The sequence below is a fragment of the Phyllostomus discolor genome, chromosome 4 (assembly GCF_004126475.2).
Source record: "Phyllostomus discolor isolate MPI-MPIP mPhyDis1 chromosome 4, mPhyDis1.pri.v3, whole genome shotgun sequence".
NCBI lineage: Eukaryota > Metazoa > Chordata > Mammalia > Chiroptera > Phyllostomidae > Phyllostomus > Phyllostomus discolor.
Window position 1 is genome coordinate 36,752,386 of NC_040906.2, and position 24,298 is coordinate 36,776,683.

The window sequence follows — 24,298 nt, forward strand, 5'->3', positions numbered from 1 at the left end:
ATTTAAATAGCAGCTACCATATTTGGTCATATATTTCAAACTGTAAAAACACAGAACATTTGCTCAGTCCTAACTTCAGCTATTTATTAACTGAATTCATTTCCCGTAAGAGACCGACTTCCTAGTTTCATTAGGTTAATTACCTTGGTTCATTTTCTTTTGAAGACTCAGTGCAGTATTAAGTAGTCATAAACAAAATAGGTATTGTGTCAATAGCAAACCATGTTAGGAAATTCCATGCATATGCAATTAGGTTTTAAGTCTTAAATACCATCAAGTATAATTGTAAAGACATACTAGCTGCTAGTAGCTGTGTAATCACTAAATTCTAAAGCTTTTACCCAAGTGGTTTTACTGATCAAGAACAGGAAAAAGCCCATTTTTTTCTCCTGTCCTTTGACATATTCCATGGACTGTCAAAAGAATTACTACCAAGATGATCTGACATTGAGCTTCAAAATAAAATGGTAATTATTTTCTTTAAAAAGTGGCCTCAAACTGAAACACACTACCACTATGGCTTTATATAACATTCTACTGCTTTCTGTTAAGTATTCTGTTAAGGTCAATCTCTTCTGAGTCTCATTAAACGGGCTTGCTTTCACCTGTAACATTGAATGCACTTAAATGTCAGCTCCTTATTCATCTCAAGTGTGTAACACACAAAAACTTGTATTTTTATCTGAGTGGTATTAGTTTCAATTCAACTAGGTATTGGGTTCCCAAAAGGAAAGGATCACCTCGTATTTCTTCTGTGGCCTTCACCCTCATCACATCAACTAGCATAGTGCTTGACACATTGAAGCTCTTCATGAATCTTGTAAGTTCATCAGTTAAAACTTCACTGCAGCCCTGGCCAGTGTGGCTCAGCTGGTTGGATCATCCACCCATAAGTTGAAAGGTCATAGGTTCAATTCCCAATCAGGGCACATGCCTAGGTTGCAGGTTCAGCCCAGTTGTGGAATGTACACATGTATGAGAGGCAACCTGTCAATGTTTCTCCCTCTCTCCCTCCCATCCCCTCTAAAAATCAGTGAGAATGTTCTCAAGTAAGGAAAAAAAACCTTTGTTGCAAAGCCTTGGCTAATTTTCAGTGACAGGTTAGTCTAATTTCATATAATTAACTTAATATACTGAAGCTAAATCACATGAACATGTTAAACATTAGTATACTATAAATGTTAAATCCCAACATTCATTTTATTTATTAAATGCTTAGTTGGTTAGATAATAGTTTTTACAATGTTTTTGTGAACTTGTTAGAACAAACTAAACTCTCTGATAGACCAGAATCCACTGAGTACCTGTTTACCAAATATCTTTCCAGGTATGAAGACAGCTGGCAATAATATTTAGTCTTGACTTAAGACATAGCCTCTGGCCCCTAAATCCCAAGCCCAGACCAAGTACTCAAAGAAGGAGGCAAAGTAGCTAACATCACCTACTGTGGAAAGTGCTATGTAGAAAGTTCTATAAACGTAAATGTGTGAGGCACAGAAAATTTTTATTGCCACAGGAAGCAAGTGCACTCGCCCCACCTCACCACAGCTTTAAGAGTCACAGAAACGCAGACTTCACGTAATAAAATACAACACAGACTGAGGGAGAAATGGTCCCTTGTACTATATTGGCTGTAATACTGAGGTAACCAATTGACCTTTTTCAGTGAAAATACCTCTAACACAATGAAAAAAAAATCAACCTGTTATAACATCCAATTCATATATACAATTCAAATAAAAATATATATTATTTGCTCCAATGTATAGCAAATTTAATACATTAGTGTTTACAAAATAAAAACTGTATTCTACTGAAATTTTTCTTGTGCTTCCCTCTTATCACTAAGCTTGAAAGACCAGAAAAGTACGATGCTTAAGGAAACATTTATAGATTTAAAGATGCAGTTTGTGGGGCCATAAAAGATGGATAAATATTAGTTGGACAATTACAGCATCTTTAAAAATTGTTGCATATTAAAATCTCCAAACTGGAACTATAAGACACAATTCTAAAAAACCCACAAAATTTCTCAAAATAGGTTAGAATACAGGAAACGTTTCATGAAACTACTGAGATACTAACCAGTTCTATGGCTAATATTAAAAACTGAACAATCTATTTAAATCATATTCATACTATTTCTACACACATTGAACAATACAACCACAATAATCAACCTCAAGCTAGCAACAAAGTTGCAAGATCCATAAAAAGCTTCTTTGGGGGCAAAACACTATGGTACAGTGAAAACATTTAGGAAGGGGAAAAAGCCTTGTAATAGTATAGAAGTTGTTTACCGGTGTTCCTACTGTAAAGCTATTCTACAAACCAAAATGAAAAAGCAATTATATATGTGACAGTGATTAGAGACTACAGTACAGACATTTCATCTAACATTTGGCCGATGAATTTTAGTATAACAGATTATGACTTAATATTTTTAAACAGTTATGACCTAGAGCAGAACTGAGAACAAAAAACCCCACATATTCCAAATCAATATGCTCTTCTCAGCAACATCTGGGTTTAGATGAGTCTGGAGGAAGTAGGTAAAGCTGTAAATATCTTCTCCTCTTAAACCAACAGAAAAAATACAAATTGGTAATAACATTTTATTTTTTTACTATGGATTCTAATGTGAAATTTTCGTTAAGTATGCACGTACACTATTAACATTTAAGCACACCCCCACATATATGCACATAGCCCATTAAATAGGGGGAATTAAAATGTATTTTCAAGTGAAAATGAATTTTAAAAAAAATCTGCATTCACAAATCTGAAAGGTGTACAAAAAGGAAAATTATAAAATAAATAAAGAATATATGTCAAGTAAACCACCATGGAAATATGCTGCAAATGCGGATGTAGTGATTGTCCACACTTGTGAAGGTTTGGGCGGGAAGACATTCCCTAGGGAGAGCAATTTAGTTTCTGATTCCAGTATGTAGAGAAGAATTTCTAGATATAAAACGGTATTCACTTTATTATATATTACAGTCTTTGTTAACAGTCACCATCTTTATCACATTTAGGGTTAACTTACTATATCTTAATCTACTTCACACATTCTGAAATGGCAATGTTTAAGTCAAGGCTTTTACACATCAGTCCACTTGTTTCAAGTTCTCTGTCCACGTAATAGCTCCCTATTTTTGTTACATCTTAAGTAGCTATCATATAATGCAATCTGGGTCAACTAGGTAAGAAAGATTTTTTACTGTGTTTCTCACCTTTTTAACTTTACTCCAATATTTACTAATTGTGTACATGTACCCGATTAAGCCAGTAAGAATATTTTACTACTATAAAGGATACATTTTCTATTAAACAAAATCAATTTCATCGAATATTAAATCCATAATATTTTCCTTGGTTTAAACTGAGTGTTTGCTAAATTCCATTCTTCCAAAGTCACTTGCAACCTTGCCAATAACTACATTACTTAAACTTTCTTTTTTATGACTGCAAAGATTCTAAACTCTGACATATAATAATACTTATGCTAAATACACTTAAAGTAGACAGTGAAATTTCAAGTAAAATAAACTATCCACATCTACTGGACCAAACAGGTCCCAACATCTAGATTTTACTTCTATAAATTACACAAACACATTGTACATTCTTAAATAATAAATGCTTACAATATTAATTTGTAAGCCTTTCCACATAAAATGACTTACACAGGAATGTGAATGGTCAATATTTTTGTTACAACATTCTTTAAATTTTTTTCCTTTGTGGCTATTGTTCTGTCTTCCTGGTTTCCACAGGCCACTGTATTAGTCCTTAGGCTTTGGCTATGAAATCTGTTTGAGCTGAATGAGGCAACATTGGTTATTAAGGCTTATTTCTATGATGGAGCATTATCCTTAAAACTGATGCCATTTCCAAAGAACAGTGCGAAAATCACAGCTATCTTGAATCTTCAGGCTCTGTTTTAATGACTTTCTTTTCTAAAGTAAAAGCTGAGTGAGGGTAGTCTTTTAAAATCCCAAGGCTCTCTGCATAAAAACAGAAACACAAAGTGTATTGATACTTTAAATCAGTAGATCACAAAAAACAAACTCAAACAAACTTATAAAACAAACCCCCAAACTCCACAGCAAATAGTATCAATTATTCATAATTCTGCAATACCACATAAAAACGTTATAGGGTTTTGGTTAAGAGCTTGGATTCTGTATATAAATTCCATCTCTGCCAATTACTAGCTGTATCTATCTCTGGGCAATTACACACCTCTCTAAGCATTAGTGTCTTCATCTATAAACTGGGGATAGTATCTTTATAGGGTGATGTGAGTTTTGTCATGAAATGCACATAAAGCAATTAGCATATAGAACATATTTTTATTTAATGCTTGGTCCAATATGATAAATAACATATATAAAATAAAACCAGTCACTGATATACAACAAAATTACTAGTCAAAATATTTATGACCAACAAACAAAATGACATAGAAAAACATCTTCCATGTTTGAACATGGAACTTTTTCTCAGATTTTATTTATGTATCATTAGAGAGAGGGGAAGAGAAGGAGAAAGAGAGGGAGAGAAACATCAGTGTGTGGTTGAACAAAAATGTGTGGTTGCCTCTCACTCACCCCATACTAGGGGCCTGGCCCACAACCCAGGCATGTGCCCTGACTGGAAATCGAATTGGCAACCCTCTGGGGTTCACAGCCAGCATTCAATCCACTGAGCTACAGCAGCCAGGGCCAGAACTATTTTTAAAAGTTTCTCTAGCCATGGAACATTAAGGTGTGAGAAAGAGGAATAAAAGAATGAAAATTCTACTGTGTAAGGAATCATTCCTTGGAGTTGTGCCTGTATAATTATTTCAATCTCACACAAACACTACTAAATGATGGTAAAATATCATATTTATGTGAGGTACTAGTGCTGGGGGATACATGTATACACACACACACACACTTTGAAAAACATTCTAGAAAGGTAACCAATACTAATATCTTATCTGAAATTAAGCAGTTCAATTTATAAATTTACTCTCCCTATACAGAAATGGATTTTAAATTCAGCAAAGAAGAGTAATAAAAATAGTAGCTACCACTTACTGAATTCCTAACAGCCAGACAATTCATATACATCATCTTGTCTAATCTTCATCACTACACTATGAGGGTGAAATTATTTCTATTTTACAGAAGAAGCAACTGACTTTAAGTGACTCCTAATTTTATTTTAACTTAAAGACTGAATGATACCAGATTCTTTCAAATGGTGTTGGTTTCCAACAATTTAACTTTGTTTAACCTAACTCACTTTACTTGGATAAAAATATGTAAACATCTAACTATAATAAGGAACAACTGATACTTTTATGAAGTTTGGTTTACTTCTGAACTATGAACATCATCTCCAAAATGCATATGCATGACATATTTAGATTCTGAAATACAAGGGTTTCTCAGCATGAGAGCAAACATGTAATCCATCAATTTCATGTTATGAAAGGCCGGGGAAAAAAAAGACAGTTACATAACTCAAACCATCCATTTATTATTTGGTTTAAAATTTGTATAAAAGTCACCATTCATGAAGAGCTAATCAAAATAATCTCAACCTTCCTGAGATTTTCCCTGTCAACACTTTGGAATACCAGGTTCTCAAAAAGACCGGCTATTATTATGCCAATCTATTATTTCTTCCAAGGGGAGGAAAACTGACTAGCAACAACACTGTTAGTAATGACCTTTCTTGGGGGTGGGAGGAAACAGTGGGAGGAAGAAGAATAGGCCTTAATGATGCTTTATTCAAGTTTTTCTCACTCTAATCATATCCCACATTCTCACCTGATGAGTGGGACTTGGCCTCGCTGGAGTAAAGTCTATTCAGCTCCCCATCCACCACAAAATGATGGGGTTGTCTGTTCTGTATATTAGGCATTCGGAGATTCAAAGGTCTCTCTCCTAATGAAAAGGGGAGAAAAAGCAGTATGAATACTATTAAAAACACACCAGGGTTTTTCTTAAAAATTATTCCCACAAATTGCCTCAACACTTCTTAAGAAAGTAGTAAAGAAAGTCAATAGGCACTGTAGAATTTAAGTAATAATTGGAGAAATATTTTATGAAATAATATAGGAAGAAAATGGCAATTCATGTTAGCCCCAAGGTGTACAATCCTGCCAGGGCATTTTTAAGAGCTCTCCATAAACTAAACAAAACACCGAGATTTTGAGTAAGCACTCCAACTTTGGCATATAATACATCCCCACCATAAGGTATTTTTTTACTGGTGCAACCATTTTACCAAGGCATGTCATGAACCACATAATACCAAATACTAGAGGAAGAGAGATGGCTTCAAGCCAATTGCCTATTATTAAAAACATAACAAGACCTATTGTAAATCCATGAAAAAACAGAATTATCACAGATATGGTAAAAATGCTTTAAATACCAAAGCATATTCTGTCATAAACCTAAATACATCACATTTAGCAAAATGCCACCCCACAATGAATTATCCTGGTGTTACAAATTAGTCATCAAAATCTTTCATTAATGCTTTTGCTTCCTAACTGTTAAGTCTCAACTGTCCAGGATAACTGAACAAGTTAAACAAAACCTCAACTAAAAAGTTTCTGTAACGTTTTAAAAAGGAAGAATGTTCTCCTCCACTAGTCTGATCTGCTGACATGTATAATATTTTACTCTACAGTTGGTGAATGCTTAATATGGTATTCTTACTTAAAAAGAGATCTTATTTTTCTGACAATAATAACTACTCTCTAGAAAGTATAACAAGAATACATTAAAAAAGGTCCTACAAAACTAGGTTTTCTTCAAACACTTATTGCTATTTCAAACTAGAGGGTATATTTCTATACTTAAATACTGCACATCTCCCTCCACTAGAGTAGGACCTCCAAGTGGGCAGGGGTATTATCTTGTTCACTGCTGCATCTTCAGTGCCTAGAGGCATGCCTGGCACATAGGAGGTACTGAAAAAAAATTGTAGAGTGAGTGAATGACCATGACTTGAGATTTTCTTCATGTGTGAATAAAGAAAAAATGAAATTAATTTTAAAATAGTAAAAATACTCATAAATCATAGTTTCTAAACCTAAGAGTTTAAGAGGAGAATTTCCAAAGAGCATACCATGCAAAATATTTTCACAGGGAGTACTGGACAATGTGAAGCCTGAAAGTAGACAAAATTTTTTCAGGTCTTTCCATTCTTATACAGTCTCTTAAAATCTCTGTGCTTGGCATAATACTTTGGGAAGCAGTCACCATATTCTCTTAGGAACCAAAGATTATAAATTTCACAGACAAATCTGTTTTTTGAAGGCTAAAAAAATAGGAAGTTTAGATCTTCTAAAAAATCTTTTTTTTAAAAGATTTTATTTATTTATTTTTAGAGAGGGAAGGGAGGGAGATAGAGAGAGAGAGAGAAACATCAATGTGCGGTTGCTAGAGGTTATGGCCTGCAACTCAGGCATGTACCCTGGCTGGGAATCGAACCTGTGACACTTTGGTTCGCAGCCCGTGTTCAATCCAGTGAGCTATGGCAGCCAGGGCCTAGATCTTCTAAAAAATCTTTTAAAAAGATCTCCCACAGAATCCATTTCTTTGAGAAAAATGCTAAGTACAATCAGCTCTCTTTATCTTTGGGTTCTGTATCTGCAGACCAACTGCATATCAAAAATATTTGGGGATAAAATGTTATTTTGTTGCTGACATGTAGTATGTAGTTAGGCCTATGATGACTGCACCTGTACTGAACACGTACAACACTTTTCCTTTTGTCATTATCTCTAAACAATAGAATGTAACAACTATTTGTACAGCGTTTACATTGTATTAAGTACTATAAGTAAGCTAGAGATGATCCAAAGTACACAGGAGGACATTTGAGGTTATATGCAAATACTATGCTGTTTTTATAAGGGTCTTAAGCATCCAGATTTTGGTATCCACAGGGGGTCCTGGAACCAATCCTCTAGCTCTATATCCATACCCAGGAACAACTGCACTATTTATATCTCCCATTCCCACCCACCCTTTACAAAATACATATCAACTATATATGCCAGCTATTACTTAAGAATAAGGTTTAAAAAAACTTTAAAAATTAAATTTGCATGGTGAATTCCTTCCCTTTTTGAAAAAGGGACAATTTGAAAACTAATTTTGATAGAGAACCTGTAACATAATTTACTGAAAATATCAAGATTTTAAAACCAGCAATTCTTGTTTCTCTTTGAAGTGCACATAAGAGCGGCTCTAAAGGTGTAGTAGGTCTTTCTAAGAGATTCACCTTGTCCATCAGAGTTATCAGAAGTCAAGCCATTAGGGCTGTGCTCTTCCGAGCTTTGCCTGTAAAGTCCCGTAGATAGTCTTCTCTCAGCATGCTGCAGTCTCTCATAGCCAGCTTGGGTGCAAAGGAACTCCATCTGCTTTGCCATTACCTTATCAGGCTGCTAGTAAGTAAAGCAAAAATAAAATCAGTAACTAAAACAATCCAGATTTTTTAATGGTTTAAAGATGCCAATTTCAGACTCCAGCAAATATATTTAGGATTCATTAAAATTAGTTCACACTTCATGCGGTACACACATTTCATAAATATGCATAGATGTCTATATCATCACATAAAATGTTATATTTTGTGCAAAAGAAAAAGTCTTTTTGCTTAATCCCAGAGAGAATTCCATTTCAGTTCAAAAGCAAAATAACCTGAGCTGTTTTCCAAAGGACTGAGTCCTCTGAAATATTTTTTTAGAATATTTTATTTATTTAGTTTTAGAGAGGGGGGAAGGGAAGGAGAAAGAGAGGGAGAGAAACATGGATCGTTTGCCTCTCACACACTCCTAATCAAGGACCTGGCCCAAAACCCAGGCATGTGCCCTGACCAGAAATCTAGCCAGCAACCTTTCAGTTTGCAGGACAAAGCCCAACCCACTGAGCCACACCAGTTAGGGATGAAAGAGCTTTTTGAAAAAGGAACCTTATTGCCACAGCAACATCTGCTATAAGCTGCTTCTAACACACAGGGAGGCTTGGCATTTTTATTTTAGGATTTGGCACTACACAGAGGCTGATATAATGACAGTATACTGGGGGAGAAAAGGTGTAAAATGGCTGTCCAGAAGAAGACAAACACACCTTCCACAAATATTAAACAATGCAAATTATGCAGAAAAACATCAGTGCCCACTAGGATCTTCCCCTTCACCATGGAACGAAATGGCAATATTTTCAACCAATCATAAAAAAAGACATGTTTTAAAACACACAATTAGCTGGCTAAAATATAAATTTATTTCTGCATGTGTTTTTTAAGTTTCTTCTTTATGTACTGTTCTAAATTACTTATATGTGGTATTCAAAGCAGTGTATTGGTGATATTTTGCCAAAGAATAATACTTGAAATGTAGCTATGAATCATTACCATGCTATATAAAAGAGTAATACAAGGAAGTTGCTACAGAAAATAACTTACAAACCATCCTGATTCACAATAGTAAAAATCAATTAAGTGAAATATATTAATTTATAGAATAGGATAAAAGCTTATATTTATGCTATTTTTCTGAATGCTCATAAACCAGATCAAAAGAAACAATAACTTCAATTCATTTGAATGTGTTACTAATTAACTGACAAAATAAGACTTCTGAGTGGGAAATGTATTTTTCATTCTCTTAACATGAAAAAAAAAAACAACTTGGAACTACTAAATTTGACCAAAAGCAGCCACTAGGGAGAAGATTAACATGAATAAAACTTACAGTGTTTTCTAAAAGTGATGCTTGGAGAAATGACTTTTTAAAAGTCGTTGAAATGTTGATTTCAGTATACACAATGAAATAACAGCAAAAGTACCTAGAGCTACATATTAATTTAACAATTTTTATTATACACTAATTGAAATGTTGTAATGAAAGCTACAAAGTTGATTTGACAATTAATATTTTATTGAAAACTCATACTATCTCAGAGTTGTATTTCACACAGACATGGTCAACATGTGGGCTGTTTTCCTGGTATCAAATTACTTCTTTTGAATTTTCTTTGGTAGAGAAGCTATTTTACTTCCTACAAAACTACAAAGAATAAATAAGTATCACTGTATCAGATTCTGTTCAAAAAGATTCTGTTCATAAACCAAATCAAATCAAGTTGTTATTGCCATCTTGTTGATACAGCTGTGGATCAGATGACACTTTAAGAACAACCAGATATAAAATTCACTCCTTGGATGCTTAAAACTGAAGCTAGTTTCAGCAGCCATTTATTGTTCACCCTACGGATATTATTATGAAATGTTAACTGGTGGTTTACATTACCTGTGAACTAAGAGCAGCGAGTTCTTCGCTCTTGGCTTTGGCCTGCTGGAAGAGAGTCTGCACGGAGTCCTGGAAATCTGCAAACCCGTCCTGTAGATCAAAGAATAAGTCCTTTTTACTCAGAGTTTGTAAATGAAATAAACATATAATCAACAACTCAGGAAATAAAGCAAAGAAAACCACTTTAATCCTACTACCAGAGTAATCACGATTAAGATTTTAATGTAAATACTTCATTTTAGTCTTTTATGGTACAACTACCATATTCTATTGTTGTAACCTGAGTAAAAACATATATGAAAAAGGTAAAAGGATTTATAGATCCATACTGTTTTATACTGAAAGGCAGAATTCATGATCATTGATAATAGTGGTTATATAGCATTTCATACAACATTTCATCTAATGATTTGACTATTTAATCACTACCTTCATACTGGACATTTAGATTCTTTTCCTTACTTTTGGTTTGAAAAACACTACAAAAATATTTTCATGGGAAAAACATTTCACATAGCTTAGATTATCCAATACAAGCGATTCCCAGAAGTAGAATTACTGCACAGAGATGAACATTTTTATGTCTTTCACATACTGTCTACAAGGGCGTTAACTGGTTTGTTATACCATAAGTAATATATAATAGTTCTCCTGGCCAGCACTGGGTGTTGTTGTTCTGTTCATTTTTGCCAGTTTAGTTTTTTGTTTTGATATTCAGAAAATTTTTTAAAATTTTATTTTGTGATTTCTTCTATTGCTATAGAGTTTAGGAAAGCATTCTGCTTTAGAGATTTGATAAGTATTCAAATTTACCCTCTAGTTTTTCTAAGTCTTTATTTTGTTGTTTGTTTTGTTTTTTAAATTTAACTCTCTAACCCATCTGGGATTTATCTTGTTATACGTAATGTGGTAAAGATCCAAAGTAAATTTTCTTTAAGGTGTTACCCAGTAATCTCAACCTAAATTTCTGAAGAATTTTTCTATGTTGACTTGTCGTTTCTCCTTTACCACTGCATAAGACAGACAGCGGAGCTTTGGGATTAGAAAGACCTGCATTCACGTGCCACTTCCACCACTTCAGCAGCTCCGTGAAACAGAATGAGTAACTTAACCCTTTTAAACTTCAGTTTCCTCATGAAAAATAAGGATAAGAAAACCTATCTGTTAGGGTTGTTGTGAGGACCAAAAGAGACAGATTAGTAAGTGAAATAGTGCCTTTAGCATGTAATAACTACCAAGTAAGTGTATCTATACATACTAAATTTTTATATTAAACAGAGCCTGTTCGGGGCACTCTACTCCTGGACAGTCCTCCAATTTAAATTACATCTATTTTATACAATACTTTATATATATTAGTACCAATCTACCTATGACTTTCTTCATGTTTTTTTAAAATTTTTTATTGTTTGTTGTTCCACATGAAATGTATAACTACAAAACATCATGGTGGCATGGTCTTAATAACTTCACTGAAAACTACCAAAGAATTCCTCACAGAAATTGCCATTAACTTCTAAAACATTTCTCCCTTTGTTTGACAAGCTATATATTTATACCAAAGGGTGAAGCATTAAAAACCAAAGTTCTTACAATAACAACAGAAAAAGATGTAATAACAAAGTTTTTCTCTTCTTCGAAATATGACATACTGGTTCAAAAACTTTTCCCCATCAGGGCCTCTTTAAAAAATTACTTCCAAGCCCTGGCTGGCATAGCTCAGTGGATTGAGCGCGGGCTGGGAACCAAAGTGTCCCAGGTTCGATTCACAGCCAGGGTACATTCCTGGGTTGCAGGCCATAAGGCCATAACCCCCAGCTACCGCACATTGACGTTTCTCTCTCTCTCTCTCTCTCTCTCTCTCTCTCTCTCTCTCTCTCTCCCTCTCTCTCTCTCTCTCTCTCTCTCTCTCTCTCTCTCAAAATAAATAAATAAAATCTTTAAAAAAAATTACTTCCCCACTATCTTCCCCACTATCGGCCTCATGTTTTCAAATATTTCACCTACCAAAACTTATTTCCTAGGTAATAATTTGCTATTTTTAAATTCAAAGTCATGAAATGGAGAAGAGAGCAAATAAATATGACATATTGAGACAGTCATATGTAGCTTTATGGTGGGTTAATACCCACAATCAGCATGTTTAAAGTATTGAAAATAGTCACCTTTTTAGGCTGTTACATGTGATCAAGGACACTTGGCTTAAAGGAATGTATAGAAAATAATCATGAACTAGGCTAGAATGAACTTTATATAAGTGTATACAGTCTAAATCTAAGTCATTTAATTTTTCTTAGTCATTTAATTTTTCTCCTAAGGACTTACTTAGACCTAAAAATCTAACTTTCTCTTTAGCAAACTCTCCTTCAAGTTCTAAAGTTCAGCAAGGTAAGCTAGTAGACTTAGAAAGCAAGAATAAAGGCAGCTATCATTTTTTCTGGCACCTAGAATGTAGCAGTTCCTGACTATGTTCTGTATATTACACATATTATCTCATTTAATCCCCACCACAAAACACCAGGTTTCCCTCATTTTACAGCTACAGACATGGACTTCCAATCCTGTGCTCAAACCATAAATTCCTAGAGTTACCGCCCTTTATGAAACTCACAACAGTAAATAGAGGCATTTCTCTTACAGTGTGCTTTTCATAAACTCAACTGGTTTAACTCTGTGAGTTTAAAACCCAATTGTACCACTTATTTGCTGTGATACTGACAGAATATTTCCTCTTTCTGTGTCTGTTTCCCCATCTATAAAATGGATATAAAAACAATAACTCAGCTAACTATAGAACCATTTTAAGAAAACAAAGAAATTCATGACAAAACACTTAGCATGATGTTTTAGCACATAGAAATTATCCACTAAAAGTTTGCTACTGGTATTTATTAAGGTCCTCCTAAAAACCATAAGATTTAACCAGAGTAAAATAGATAGCATGCTATGTTACTTACTGTATTTCTATGATACTGGGGAAATATGAGTAGATAAATTTTAGGGATATTTACAACACATAGACATCTTAGAGGATGAGTAGGAAATAGGGATTTAACACTAAAACCACCAAGAGAATATTGACTATATTGTTGAGGAACTGTTTTAGTGAAAAGAACAATGGAAAACTGGAAACACCTGTTTATTCATTCAACAAAAATATTTTGTTTGCCTAACAGATTCTACACTTTGTACTCAATTAAGGCTGGGGATACGATACTCCTGCCCTGCTGACAAATACAGTCTAGAGGGGGAGACAGACAAAGAGATCCGGAGCAGAGCAGAGGGCACTGTTTCATGAAGGCTAGAGGGTGTGACACCTAGTCTGAGACTTGAAAGAAAGTAAGTGTCTCCAGGGTAGGAGAGCAGTATAGAAACAGGCCTGAAGGCAAAAGAACAGGATACACCAGAGAAGCTAAAAAAATGATTAATATAGGTAACACAGGGAATACACTGAGAAAAAGGGAGTGGTGAGAGAAGCAGCTGGATACATACACAGGGCCAAAGTTTGTGAGGCCTTGTAAACCATGTTAAGAATTTTAGTTTTATCTTAAATGCAAAGTGAAGACATGGAAGGTCTCAAGGAAGAAACTAACTAGGTCTGCATTTTAGCAAATCCAACCCAATCTGATGTGATGGAGACAATGGATTAGGGATGGTTCAAGGATGGTGGTAGGGAACTGGTCAGAAGACTGCAATTGGAGACTGAAAATGGTGACCTAGGTCCTGGACAGAGAAATACACGAATTCCTGAGATAGGGCTTTAGCAACCAGGAGTTTGGTGGTAACACTCATTAGAATAAGAAACTCAGGACCAGGAAGGAGGCTTGTGCCCTGAGTGGAGGGCAGCTAAGCCAGAACCTCTGATATCTCAGAATGAGAAAGGAGTGATCTACTCTTACGTTAGGAACTAGATGTGTGATCTCAGGCAAAAAAGTTTAACCTCATTATTTCCAGTGTCCCCAATTTTTAAATGGAGATGAAACATTCTGTGTTATCTGCCCAATGGAGATTTGTGCAGATTAAATAAAGAAATGCAAATGGTTAAATCTTTGAAAAGTATACATTGCTATACGAAAATATATGGTGGCACCATAGGCAGGATTATTCAAGCACAAAAACACAGAAAAACTGGAAGGGGGGATGTCAAACTCTATATGTTTGAAAGTTTTTGGAAAATGGACACTGCTTCCTCATTAACAAAGAGAAATAAAGGCACAAAATAAGTAACAAATAACAGTAAGCAATCAGTGGTCCTTGCAACTGAGCACATTAGTCATTCTGATTTTCTCCCACAGTCTCTGATAGTTCACTGTGGATGGGAAAACTACAGGATTGAGTAGCTATCACTTCATGACATATAAAGTAGGTTTTAGGAACCCAAAATATATGACTTAGAAATAAATAAAAGTGAGGAAAGTGAGAATATTACCAAGAAATGGTCTCTTTCACATTATGTTTGCTACAGGACTTTTGCTATGTGTCTCAAGTGTTTTTTCCCAGGAACCAGCTGCACTATGCTATGAACAATTTATCTTCATGTCATATTTTTGGCGGCTGCCATTAATCACAGTGTTCCCTTACTGGCAAGACTCTGAGTCTGAGAACTGAGAAAATAAAAGATACAGAGAGGGATGCTATTTGTGACCTAATTACTCTCATCCCATTGGTCTCCATCCCTACTCCTCCTCAACCTTCCCACCAAATACGAGCGAACAGCTTTAAAGTTGCTGCTTAGCTGTCTTTAAAATGACTTGTTCCAGCAGATGTTCTCAGTCTCACACGTGCGTTTTCCTTTTTTCTACTCACACTTTCTATATGAATAGCAGATTGTAATGCTTCTGTTTTTCTGATCCAGAGGGGAAGAATCTACATCAAATTAGACCGGCTTTCTTTTCAACAAGCTTAGTAACAGTGTAGGTGGATTCTGACCCTCCTCCCCCACCTTCCTCATGCTCCTACCCCCACCCCACGGGAACTGCTAGCAGATGTTTCCTCTAAGTCTTTCTTCTTCAAACCCCAATTCTCTGACTTTCTGGTCTCTATTAACAAACTTCATTTCTTTCATCCACTTATCTCTGATTGCTTTGCCCTCCAGCCCACACAGGTTCAAGAATTCTGTCACCTCCCGTCTCTTTGCCTAGTCTCCAGCAATTTCAGTGAAAGAAGAACATTTACAGAGGAGATATGAACAGTTAACAGCCCGCCTGGTCAGCCACCGTCACCAGTCCTGAGACTGGTTGTTTTACAGATTCTTCCTCTCCTTCTAAGATACTACTCCTTGTAACATTAAAGGTAATAACAGGGTTTGTTCATGGAACACAGTATACTCTTAATGAAAACGGTTATCAACTAAATCTACTTTTAAATAATGTTTCAAAAAAATGAGGAGAAAGCAAGAGTGCCAGGGCCTTTGGCTCTTGATTTTTCATCTCCTTTAACTAGTTGTCAAACTGTCTTAAATATTTTCTGTCATAGGTACAATATAAATAAATCAAACTAATGTTTTTTATTTACTGTTTATCTTCTCAACAGTTTTTCCTCATTTAAAACAATTAGTATGTCAAATTATGTCATATTTATATTAAGTTTTTATAATTTATATTAAGTTCATATTGTTTATAGTATAATTTACATTGATAAGTTTTCTACTCAAGCCTTATTGTTTACTGGATAAGTTTCCTTGGATAAGAAAATGGTAACTGCCACTCTTTCTCCCTTCTTCAAAGATTACCAGTCCCCAGCACATTTTGCCCTTTAAACCACACTAGTAGGAAGAAAAGTATAATCCCAATAGTGTTTTTCACACCTAAGGTGCTTTGTGAATGTCCATTAGCACCCAGGAAGGTTGTATTAATTTGAAGTTTAGGAGTCAGACATAGATTTGAAGCTCCTGGTTCTGCTACTAGATAGCAATATGGCAACTTGGACAAGTTACTGAGTCTTTCTGGGTCTCTCCTTGGCTGTAAAATGGAAATCATAAAGCCTCCATATAGAGTAGACAAGAAGGCATGTGATAATGAATTTCCCCTACAGGGACAGACATATAAAGGATTCAATAAAAAGCAGTTATTCTTACAATGGCCCCAGCAGTTATTTTTACAATTACAAAATATTTTTACAAATCTGAGGTCTCTGACAAAAAAGAATAAACATAATCCACATCCATTTTAACTGAAAGTGGACTCACACAGAGGGTACACGTCTTTCCAGTGGACGAGCTACTCATCTAGCCTGGGCAGAAATATTCCCAAACCTCACTCACTAACACAGAAGGCTGAAGAAGCACTTTCGTTAGAGGCCTCATTCCAAGTGATGGGTTACCCTAAGGCTTCCCCAAGCTAGCAGGCTTTTTTCCTTTGTGTCTATCTCATACGTTCTAGGAATTATAAAGTTCAAAATCCAGGTTTTTAAATGTCTAATATGCAGTAGGAAGCAGTATTTCAGGACAACAGATTATTCTGAGTACTTTAACACAACAGGTACACCGATTAAACAACCACCACCACAACCACCAAATAAATAGCTAACTATCCCTAAGGGGAACAACCTACCACATAATAAGAAAAACCAGACAAGGATTTTAAAACTTCATTCCATCCAACCCTTCAGAAAGAGATCAGGAAAATAAAGCATTTAGCAACAAGAAAACATCTTACTGAGCTTAACGAAGCACTAATTTTATTACTGTATCATATGTACTGATAATGATGTGGAAGAAAGTGTTTTTCTTTCCCTTACATGTCTGTTATGATGTTATTTCTATTTTATCTACTGGGCATTACATTTCTTTTTTTTTCCACTGTAAAAATTATCTTTTTAAAATGAAAAAAACCCCCTGCAATTTGGCATGTATGATCCTATGTCACTGTCAAGGATTTTGGAAAAATAAAGGTGAAAAGAAAAAAAAGGTGTCTCATTAATTTCAGTCTAGTAATTAGTATCCAGTTATGCTTTACAGAGAGCTAAGCTTACCTTATTATTTTCTTTTAATAGAGAATTAATAAGCTAAGAATCACAAAAGAAATACTCAAATGAAATAAGAGAAATAAGTAAGTTCAAAGAATTCTACAGTCTTTCTAATTTTACTTATGAAGTCCTTTGTGTTACATGCTGGACAAACTGGTCTCAATGTTCTTGAAACACACATAGTTTTCTTACCTCTGTCTTTGCCCATGCTAGTGTATCTTTGTAATGTCCCTCCACCCTCCAGCCCACATTCGTACTACCTTCTGAAATCCTACCCTTCTTTTTAAACCCAGCTCAAATGGTATCTCCATAGAACCTCCCCAAATCTCTTCTCATGCCAGAAATTCTCCCCCTCCCCAAGGGCCACACAAAAGGTAGACATAAGCAAAGCACTAATGTGTTATAAAAAGTCTTAAGGAAATAGTAGTAACCCTCTACTGCTAATACTAACTACCTCTGTTTCAGTTTCCAAAACCAAATGAATAGCTGTAGTATCTCAAATTTTACTTGAGAGTACACAAAATAATTTAGACAATTATTTATGCCAATATTGTATATCTTACAAAGAATCACTATATAATATGTAGGTATACACACATATGTAATACACATACACTATGAAGAGATACTGATGCCCTGCAATACATAAGTTCCTTTAAAAAACTAAGTAAAAATAAAACAAAATTAAAAATCAACAAAAAAAGTAAACTACTATACTAACTTCAAAGCTAAAGTCCCTATTTAGTTCTGGGAAACAAAATGAAGAGTTTAGTGTCTACAAGAGGATTTAAAGAAGCTTGGGATTGATTAGTTACTTGTTTTATTTAGAAAGGGTTAGAACTGTTATTCACAGAAAGGAACCACTGATTATCTTAATTCTAAATTCAGAACTGTTCAAAGAGCTTTGTGAATTCCACTAAACAATAAACTTACCATTGAGATCTCTTAATTCCATTACCTCTAGTGGAATATATTTAAAGGAATAGAAAGGCCTCATCTAATGCTCTAACCCAATACTCCAAGTTACTAAAAAGAAACTCAAAATACTATAACTGGATACAAAAAACATTTTGCTTTAATTTCAGATCAGGACCATTCAGAAGTCAGGAAGACTTATCAATACAGTCTAACAAGAAGAACTAGAGTTCCAACAGTCCATGAGATTTGTGATCTCAAACTTCAATGTTCAATAGTGATCTCTGAAGCTAGACAAAAAGGAAAGTGGAGTTTCAATGTAAGTGGAGTTTCAATGTGAGAGCAGCCCAAATCTTGATCATATTAAGGACCAGCAGGGAGATGTGGACGTAATTTCTAGCGTAGCAGCTGACTGACTACCTTTACTGGCCACTGGGTGGGTTTTGTAGCTTCTTTCCTTCCTCTAAATCCTCCAATGGCACATGCCTTCTTAGCAGTTTCTGAGTTGACCTGCCTTTCCTTTCAGGGGCAGAGGCACTAAATGCTATACCCACAGGGAGCCTGTCTTACTTGTTATCTTGGGTGCAATAAGATAAAACTGTTTCACTAGTTAAGATAAATTTTCAATGGCCTTTTAGATAATTTCAAAAAACGTTTTGAGTGGTATCCAAGGCAACTCATCTTAACCCTTACTCCAGAGTTAACAGTGAGGTTGATTACAAACATAATCACATTTTTAAAAAAATGTGCTCCCTTTCAGACAGAATTCTTCTTTGAGAACCACTGGTTTAGGCTAAAGATTTTAGAAGTCAAATATGCTTATTCACAGACACTCTTTACTTCATACAACAGATTTTATTAAGTGCCTATTAAGTGTAATCATTATTATAAATTCAGTATGAAATAGTAGATAAACAGATAAAAAGTTCTATTCACATTTAATAAGGCAGACTGATAATAAATTAAAAACAAATATATAATAGTTCCAGATACTGGTGTTAGCAAAACAAACTAAACAAACCATGAGTATGAGCCTAAATGTGATTTTGGGGTAAGGGTGTTCCTTTTACAAAGGGAGACAGTGAAGTTAGAGGGAACTCTCAGCCATGAGCTGAAACCATGTGAAAATCTCAAGATCTAGGTAGGAATAACAGTGAGTGCTGAGGCACAAATGAGTTTAGCATGTTCCAGATACAGAAAATTGGTCCATGTAGCTGGGACACAGTAACGATAGCACAATATGCCCTGGCCAGGTGGCTCAGTTTGTTGGAGCATCGCCTCCTTACACCAAAAGGTTGCGGGTTCAATTCTTACTCAGGGCACATAGCTAGGTTGTGGGTTCAATCCCTGGTGAGGGTGCATACAGAAGGCAACCAAATCACTGTGGTTCTCTCTCTCTTTAAAATCAATAAACATATCCTTAGATGAGAATTAAAAAAAAAAAGAAGAATGGGGAAATGTGGTTGCAGATGAGGTTAGATATGCAAGCCAGAGTTGGATCATGTAGGGTTCTAGATGCCGCAGGAGAAAGTGTAGATTTTAAGAAGGGGATTTATGTTTTTAAAAGATAACTGTGACTTTGGTATAAATGAAATACTGTTCAATATAAACAGAAGCTTTGTAAGAATAATTTGATGATGGATATTTAAGATAGTCAAACATAGCTTATTTTCTTTAACTTGAAATTAAAAATTAAATGGCTCAGAGTACTGACCCCTATCTCCTACCCAAAAAAAAAAGAAAAATGCCACCTAACTTCAAAATATCTACTCTGCCACACACTGACCTCTGAAAGTGCCCCTATATTCACAAGGAATACACTCCAAGACCCCCAGTGGATGCCTAAAAACGCAGATAGTACTGAACCTTATATGTACAATGTTTTTTCCTATACATACATATCCATAATAAAGTTTAATTTATGAATTAGACCAAGTAAGAGATTAACAGTAACTAATAATTTAGAAAGGTCAATTATAACAACATACTATAATAAAAGTTATGTGAATGTGCTCTCTCTATATATTAATTTTTACATTTTTTCAGCCTGAACCTATTCCTGAATTTCTGTAACCATCCCTTACTTGCAGTAAATGGCCTGGTGTCACTCATTTTAGGGGCTCCCTTACTGAAGTCTTTGCATAGGCTCAGAGCTTTCTGGTACAACACACTGCCATCAGCTGAAATACATTTTCTGTTCATGTCTTCCGCCCATAAATTTAATGCCTTTTCCATCTTATCTAAGCCCTTATCACTTCCTGTGGCCATAACTTTTGTACCTTGAGGTACAACAGCAAAATTAACGTAAATTTCTTTTCCCTACCCAACAATTTCACAGATACAAAAATCCATTCTTACTGTAGATCCTAGTAACATCAGCATACTTTTTTTCTTTCCTTAGTAGGTCAAGAACTTTCACCTTTTCACTTAAAGGAAGCACTTCATGGCTTTGAAGTGGCTTCTATCTGGCCTATCTGAATGCCAGCATCACTACTCTTGCACTTGGGGGCCATTATGAAGTAAAATAAGGGTTAATTGAATATGAGGACTGTCATATAGCAATAGTCAATCCAATAATCTAGACAGTACTAAGTGACTACTGGGCAGACAGTATACACAGCATGGGTACACCGGACAAAGGGATATTTCATGTCTTAAGTGGGACAGAGCAAGACTCCATCATGCTACTCAGAATGTTACAGAATTTAAAACATACAAATTGTTTATTTCTAGATTTTTCCATTTAATCTTTTCGGACTGCAGTTCACTGGGGGTAACTGAGACCACAGGTAACTGAAACTGTGGAAAGCGAAAACAAAGCTGGGGTGGGGGACTACTGTGTTCAATGCAAATTAAGGAACAGTAGTTCTGAAACTGTCCTATAGTTCTGAAAGCCCTAGGAAAAGCACATTTTTCTTATTCAACTCCCACCTTACCACTGGCAGGCTGAAAATCAGGACAGCCTCAACCATGACCTCTGAAAGGGGCTTTAATTACAGGGAAGTCTCCATAATTTGCGCCTACTAAATTGTAATTTCCTTCAGAGAGAATGTAAAGAAATTAAATCTTAGTTCCTCTAAAAATATTTGACAAGATAATTAAATTTGAAATAATATTTAAAAAATAGTTTAACCAGCACAGTTTTAAATCTGTAAAAAATACCAATTTACAAATGAACCTTAGGTAAACTGACTAGACATCAATCTTATAATTGTTGTTTTCTTCTATGAATTTCCTTAGTATCCTAGTTCAAATTACTATAGATATTTCAAAGCAAAAAAAGTTCTGTTTTTTAAGATTCTACAATTTACATTTTTCACTGGTTTATGGGACCATCTTTTTTTATTGTGAACTACTAAAGCAAACATTATTAGTGTAAGAAAATATATAATCATACCTCCACTTTAATTCTCTTTGGAGATAATTCATCTCTTTCTCCACATTTTGACCTGAAGGAAATGGGAGAAAGAGAGAAAAACTTGAGAAAGAAATTTTATTCCAGGTCAATCTGTAAACTTCCACCAAAACATAACCCCGAAACCCTGACACCAAAAATAAGACATGTATAATGAATGATGAAATAATAAAAACTAGACTTTTCATGTCTAAATTAACATTAAAAATATACACATAATTATATTATATATTTTAAAAGACCACTACCAAGAACTCCCCATATAGCAAGTAATAAATATATAATGATTATTACATAATGAAAAAGGAAAAAAATCAAGGAGGACTGTAATCTATAATATCCCTTTATGGATTTAGAGCAAAAATGACAACAATGGCCATTTAAGATGAATACCTGAAGCCACATGAGATTAAAATGTATTTTATCAATCTACTGAAATTATAGGTGCATTTCCCCTTGACCAAGAGATCTCTCTGTTGGGAATCTATCGCACAGAGGTACCTACACATATATGAACTACTACTAACAATTAAACAATGGCAAGCCATCAATTGTAAGTTACATATTCATATAAAAGATGTTAAAATGTGAAAAAAGTGTATCTTGGAATCAACAAAATAAGATATGCATAATGGTATTTATTGTGATATTACTTATAATGACAAAGACTAGAAAACTCAAGAATCCATCAATAGGGGACTAGTTAAATGAATCATGATACATCAGTATAATACCATGCAACTGTAAAAAATAATAAGGAAGATGTATATACACTAATACTTATAGCAAGAGCTCCAAGACATGTTAAAATAAAAGCAAAATACAGAATAATGTATAAGACATGTTAAAATAAAAGCAAAACACAGAATAATGTAGACACATGCTACCTACTGATTTTTGAGAAAGGTGAAAAATGAGAAACTATATTTCTTTGCAGGTGCAAGGTTAAATGAGACAAGAATGGGAGTGCAAGTTTTTGTACTACCTACTTAGTTTTGCCTTCTAAATTATGTATTTTAAAGTATATTTAATTTAAAAACATGTATGTAAATACTACAAGAAACAGCTAAAAACTGTTGACAGTAGTTGCCTCTGAGATGCTGTATTAAAAAGGGGAAGGGAAAAGGGGTGGAGAAGGGGAACTGCTGAGTTTCATTATAAGCCTCGTGTACTATGTGACTTCTTAAATGATGTGCACATATGACTTTGATTAAAATTACTTAAATAAAGCACCCTGAAGAACAATTTTGTATAAAAAAATGAAAAATCATTAAATTAGCTCTTGATTCTCCAACTCTAAAAAAAAAAACAAAAAACCTTAGAAACAATCCTATAATATTGCTGTATATGCTTACCCTGTTTAGTCTGTATATTTTTACTTGTCAGTTTGTAAATACGTGAGCTCTTAAGTAGGGTAAAAATTGAAGCAGCTATGAGTTAGAAAAATAATGGTGATGACAGCAAATGCCTGTAAGGGTTGTTTTCAAACGTGAATGTGCACAAGAATCATGTGGGATGCTTGTGAAAGTTTGAATTCCAAGGCTCCATCCCCAGAGAATGTGATTTATTAGGACTGGGAAGGTGCTCAGTGTGTGGCTTTTCAACACAGGTTCAGTCATTCTAATGCAAATGGTCGTCTGCATCTACTGAGAGAAGCTGTGGCGTGCACAAACGACGGTGCGCTGGAAATAAGGGCCCACGTGGAACCAAGTGAACATAATCAGAATGGTCTGAAACTACAGACAATGCTTGGGGTACAAGGGAAGAGAAGATGAACAGTAATATGGTGTGTTTACATTAAATTTTAAAACTATCATTGCCTTTTAACATGAAGTTTTTTTAAAAATTTCAAACACATGTTCCATATTCCACTTGCCAGTAATAAAATTATCTTCCAATTTTCCCTTAAATACTGGTCAATGGAGTATTTTTATCTATTTAGTTAATCTCATTACACTGCAAACACGTATAAAAGGAACTAATTTGCTTCCTCAAAGTTCAACTTCATGTAGTTAGTGGTGTACAAATATGTCTATAAATGCTGACTACCTTATTATCATACCCAAAACCAAAGCATCTGCATGAGAGACTGTCTAAAACCCCACCAGAATATTATAGTGTTACAGAACTATTTTTTTAAAGACAAAAGAGAATTAAATAAAACAACAATTTAGCAGTAATGTTTTGAAAAGTCACTTTACTGTTTAACTTTAGAAAATTATAATCACACTTTTTTCAGACATGCTTATATTATCAGTGGATGGTATTTCAAGTTCTACTTCTATCAAGTAATGCAAAAGCACTGCCAATTAGTCAAACTTACTTGGTGGTTCTGTAAGTATATTTATAAGTGACTTCTCGAGAAATCTGCCTAGCCAAGGCAAAAAGTTCATCTCTTCTTGTCAGGAGGCCATTATCCTTCACACAGAGCTGAGCAGCTGCTTCATTAACAGTGAGCTGCATAGCAAAATAAAGTTTTAAAAATTATAAACACTTTTATTTCATCAATATATAAAATATTTCACTGAAGAATATAAAAAAGTCCTATCATTATATATTGAAGTTATAATTAATAAAAATCATGATGGTTTTTACTCCTAATTAGTCTTAATCCATAATTTCAAAAGAAAATCAAGTTATCTGCCATCTCCCAGAATTCAAACTAATCA

General features: G+C 34.6%; 1 protein-coding gene across 2 annotated transcripts in view; it reads right to left on the reverse strand.

The window, feature by feature from the left end:
- Positions 1 to 1,485: 1,485 nt before the first annotated feature.
- Positions 1,486 to 24,298, reverse strand: part of NAB1 (NGFI-A binding protein 1) — a 49,144-nt gene continuing 26,331 nt past the window's right edge. The window contains exons 3-8 of one of the 2 annotated variants that reach the window (XM_028508715.2): positions 23,953 to 24,086; positions 21,612 to 21,663; positions 10,334 to 10,423; positions 8,302 to 8,464; positions 5,829 to 5,945; positions 1,486 to 4,010 (exon numbers count right to left, since the gene is read on the reverse strand). In XM_028508715.2, the coding sequence (XP_028364516.1) occupies positions 3,922 to 4,010; positions 5,829 to 5,945; positions 8,302 to 8,464; positions 10,334 to 10,423; positions 21,612 to 21,663; positions 23,953 to 24,086 (645 nt within the window). In that variant the 3' untranslated portion in view covers positions 1,486 to 3,921. The remainder of the gene's footprint in view (positions 4,011 to 5,828; positions 5,946 to 8,301; positions 8,465 to 10,333; positions 10,424 to 21,611; positions 21,664 to 23,952; positions 24,087 to 24,298) is intronic. The other variant, XM_028508716.2, reaches the window with a different exon arrangement.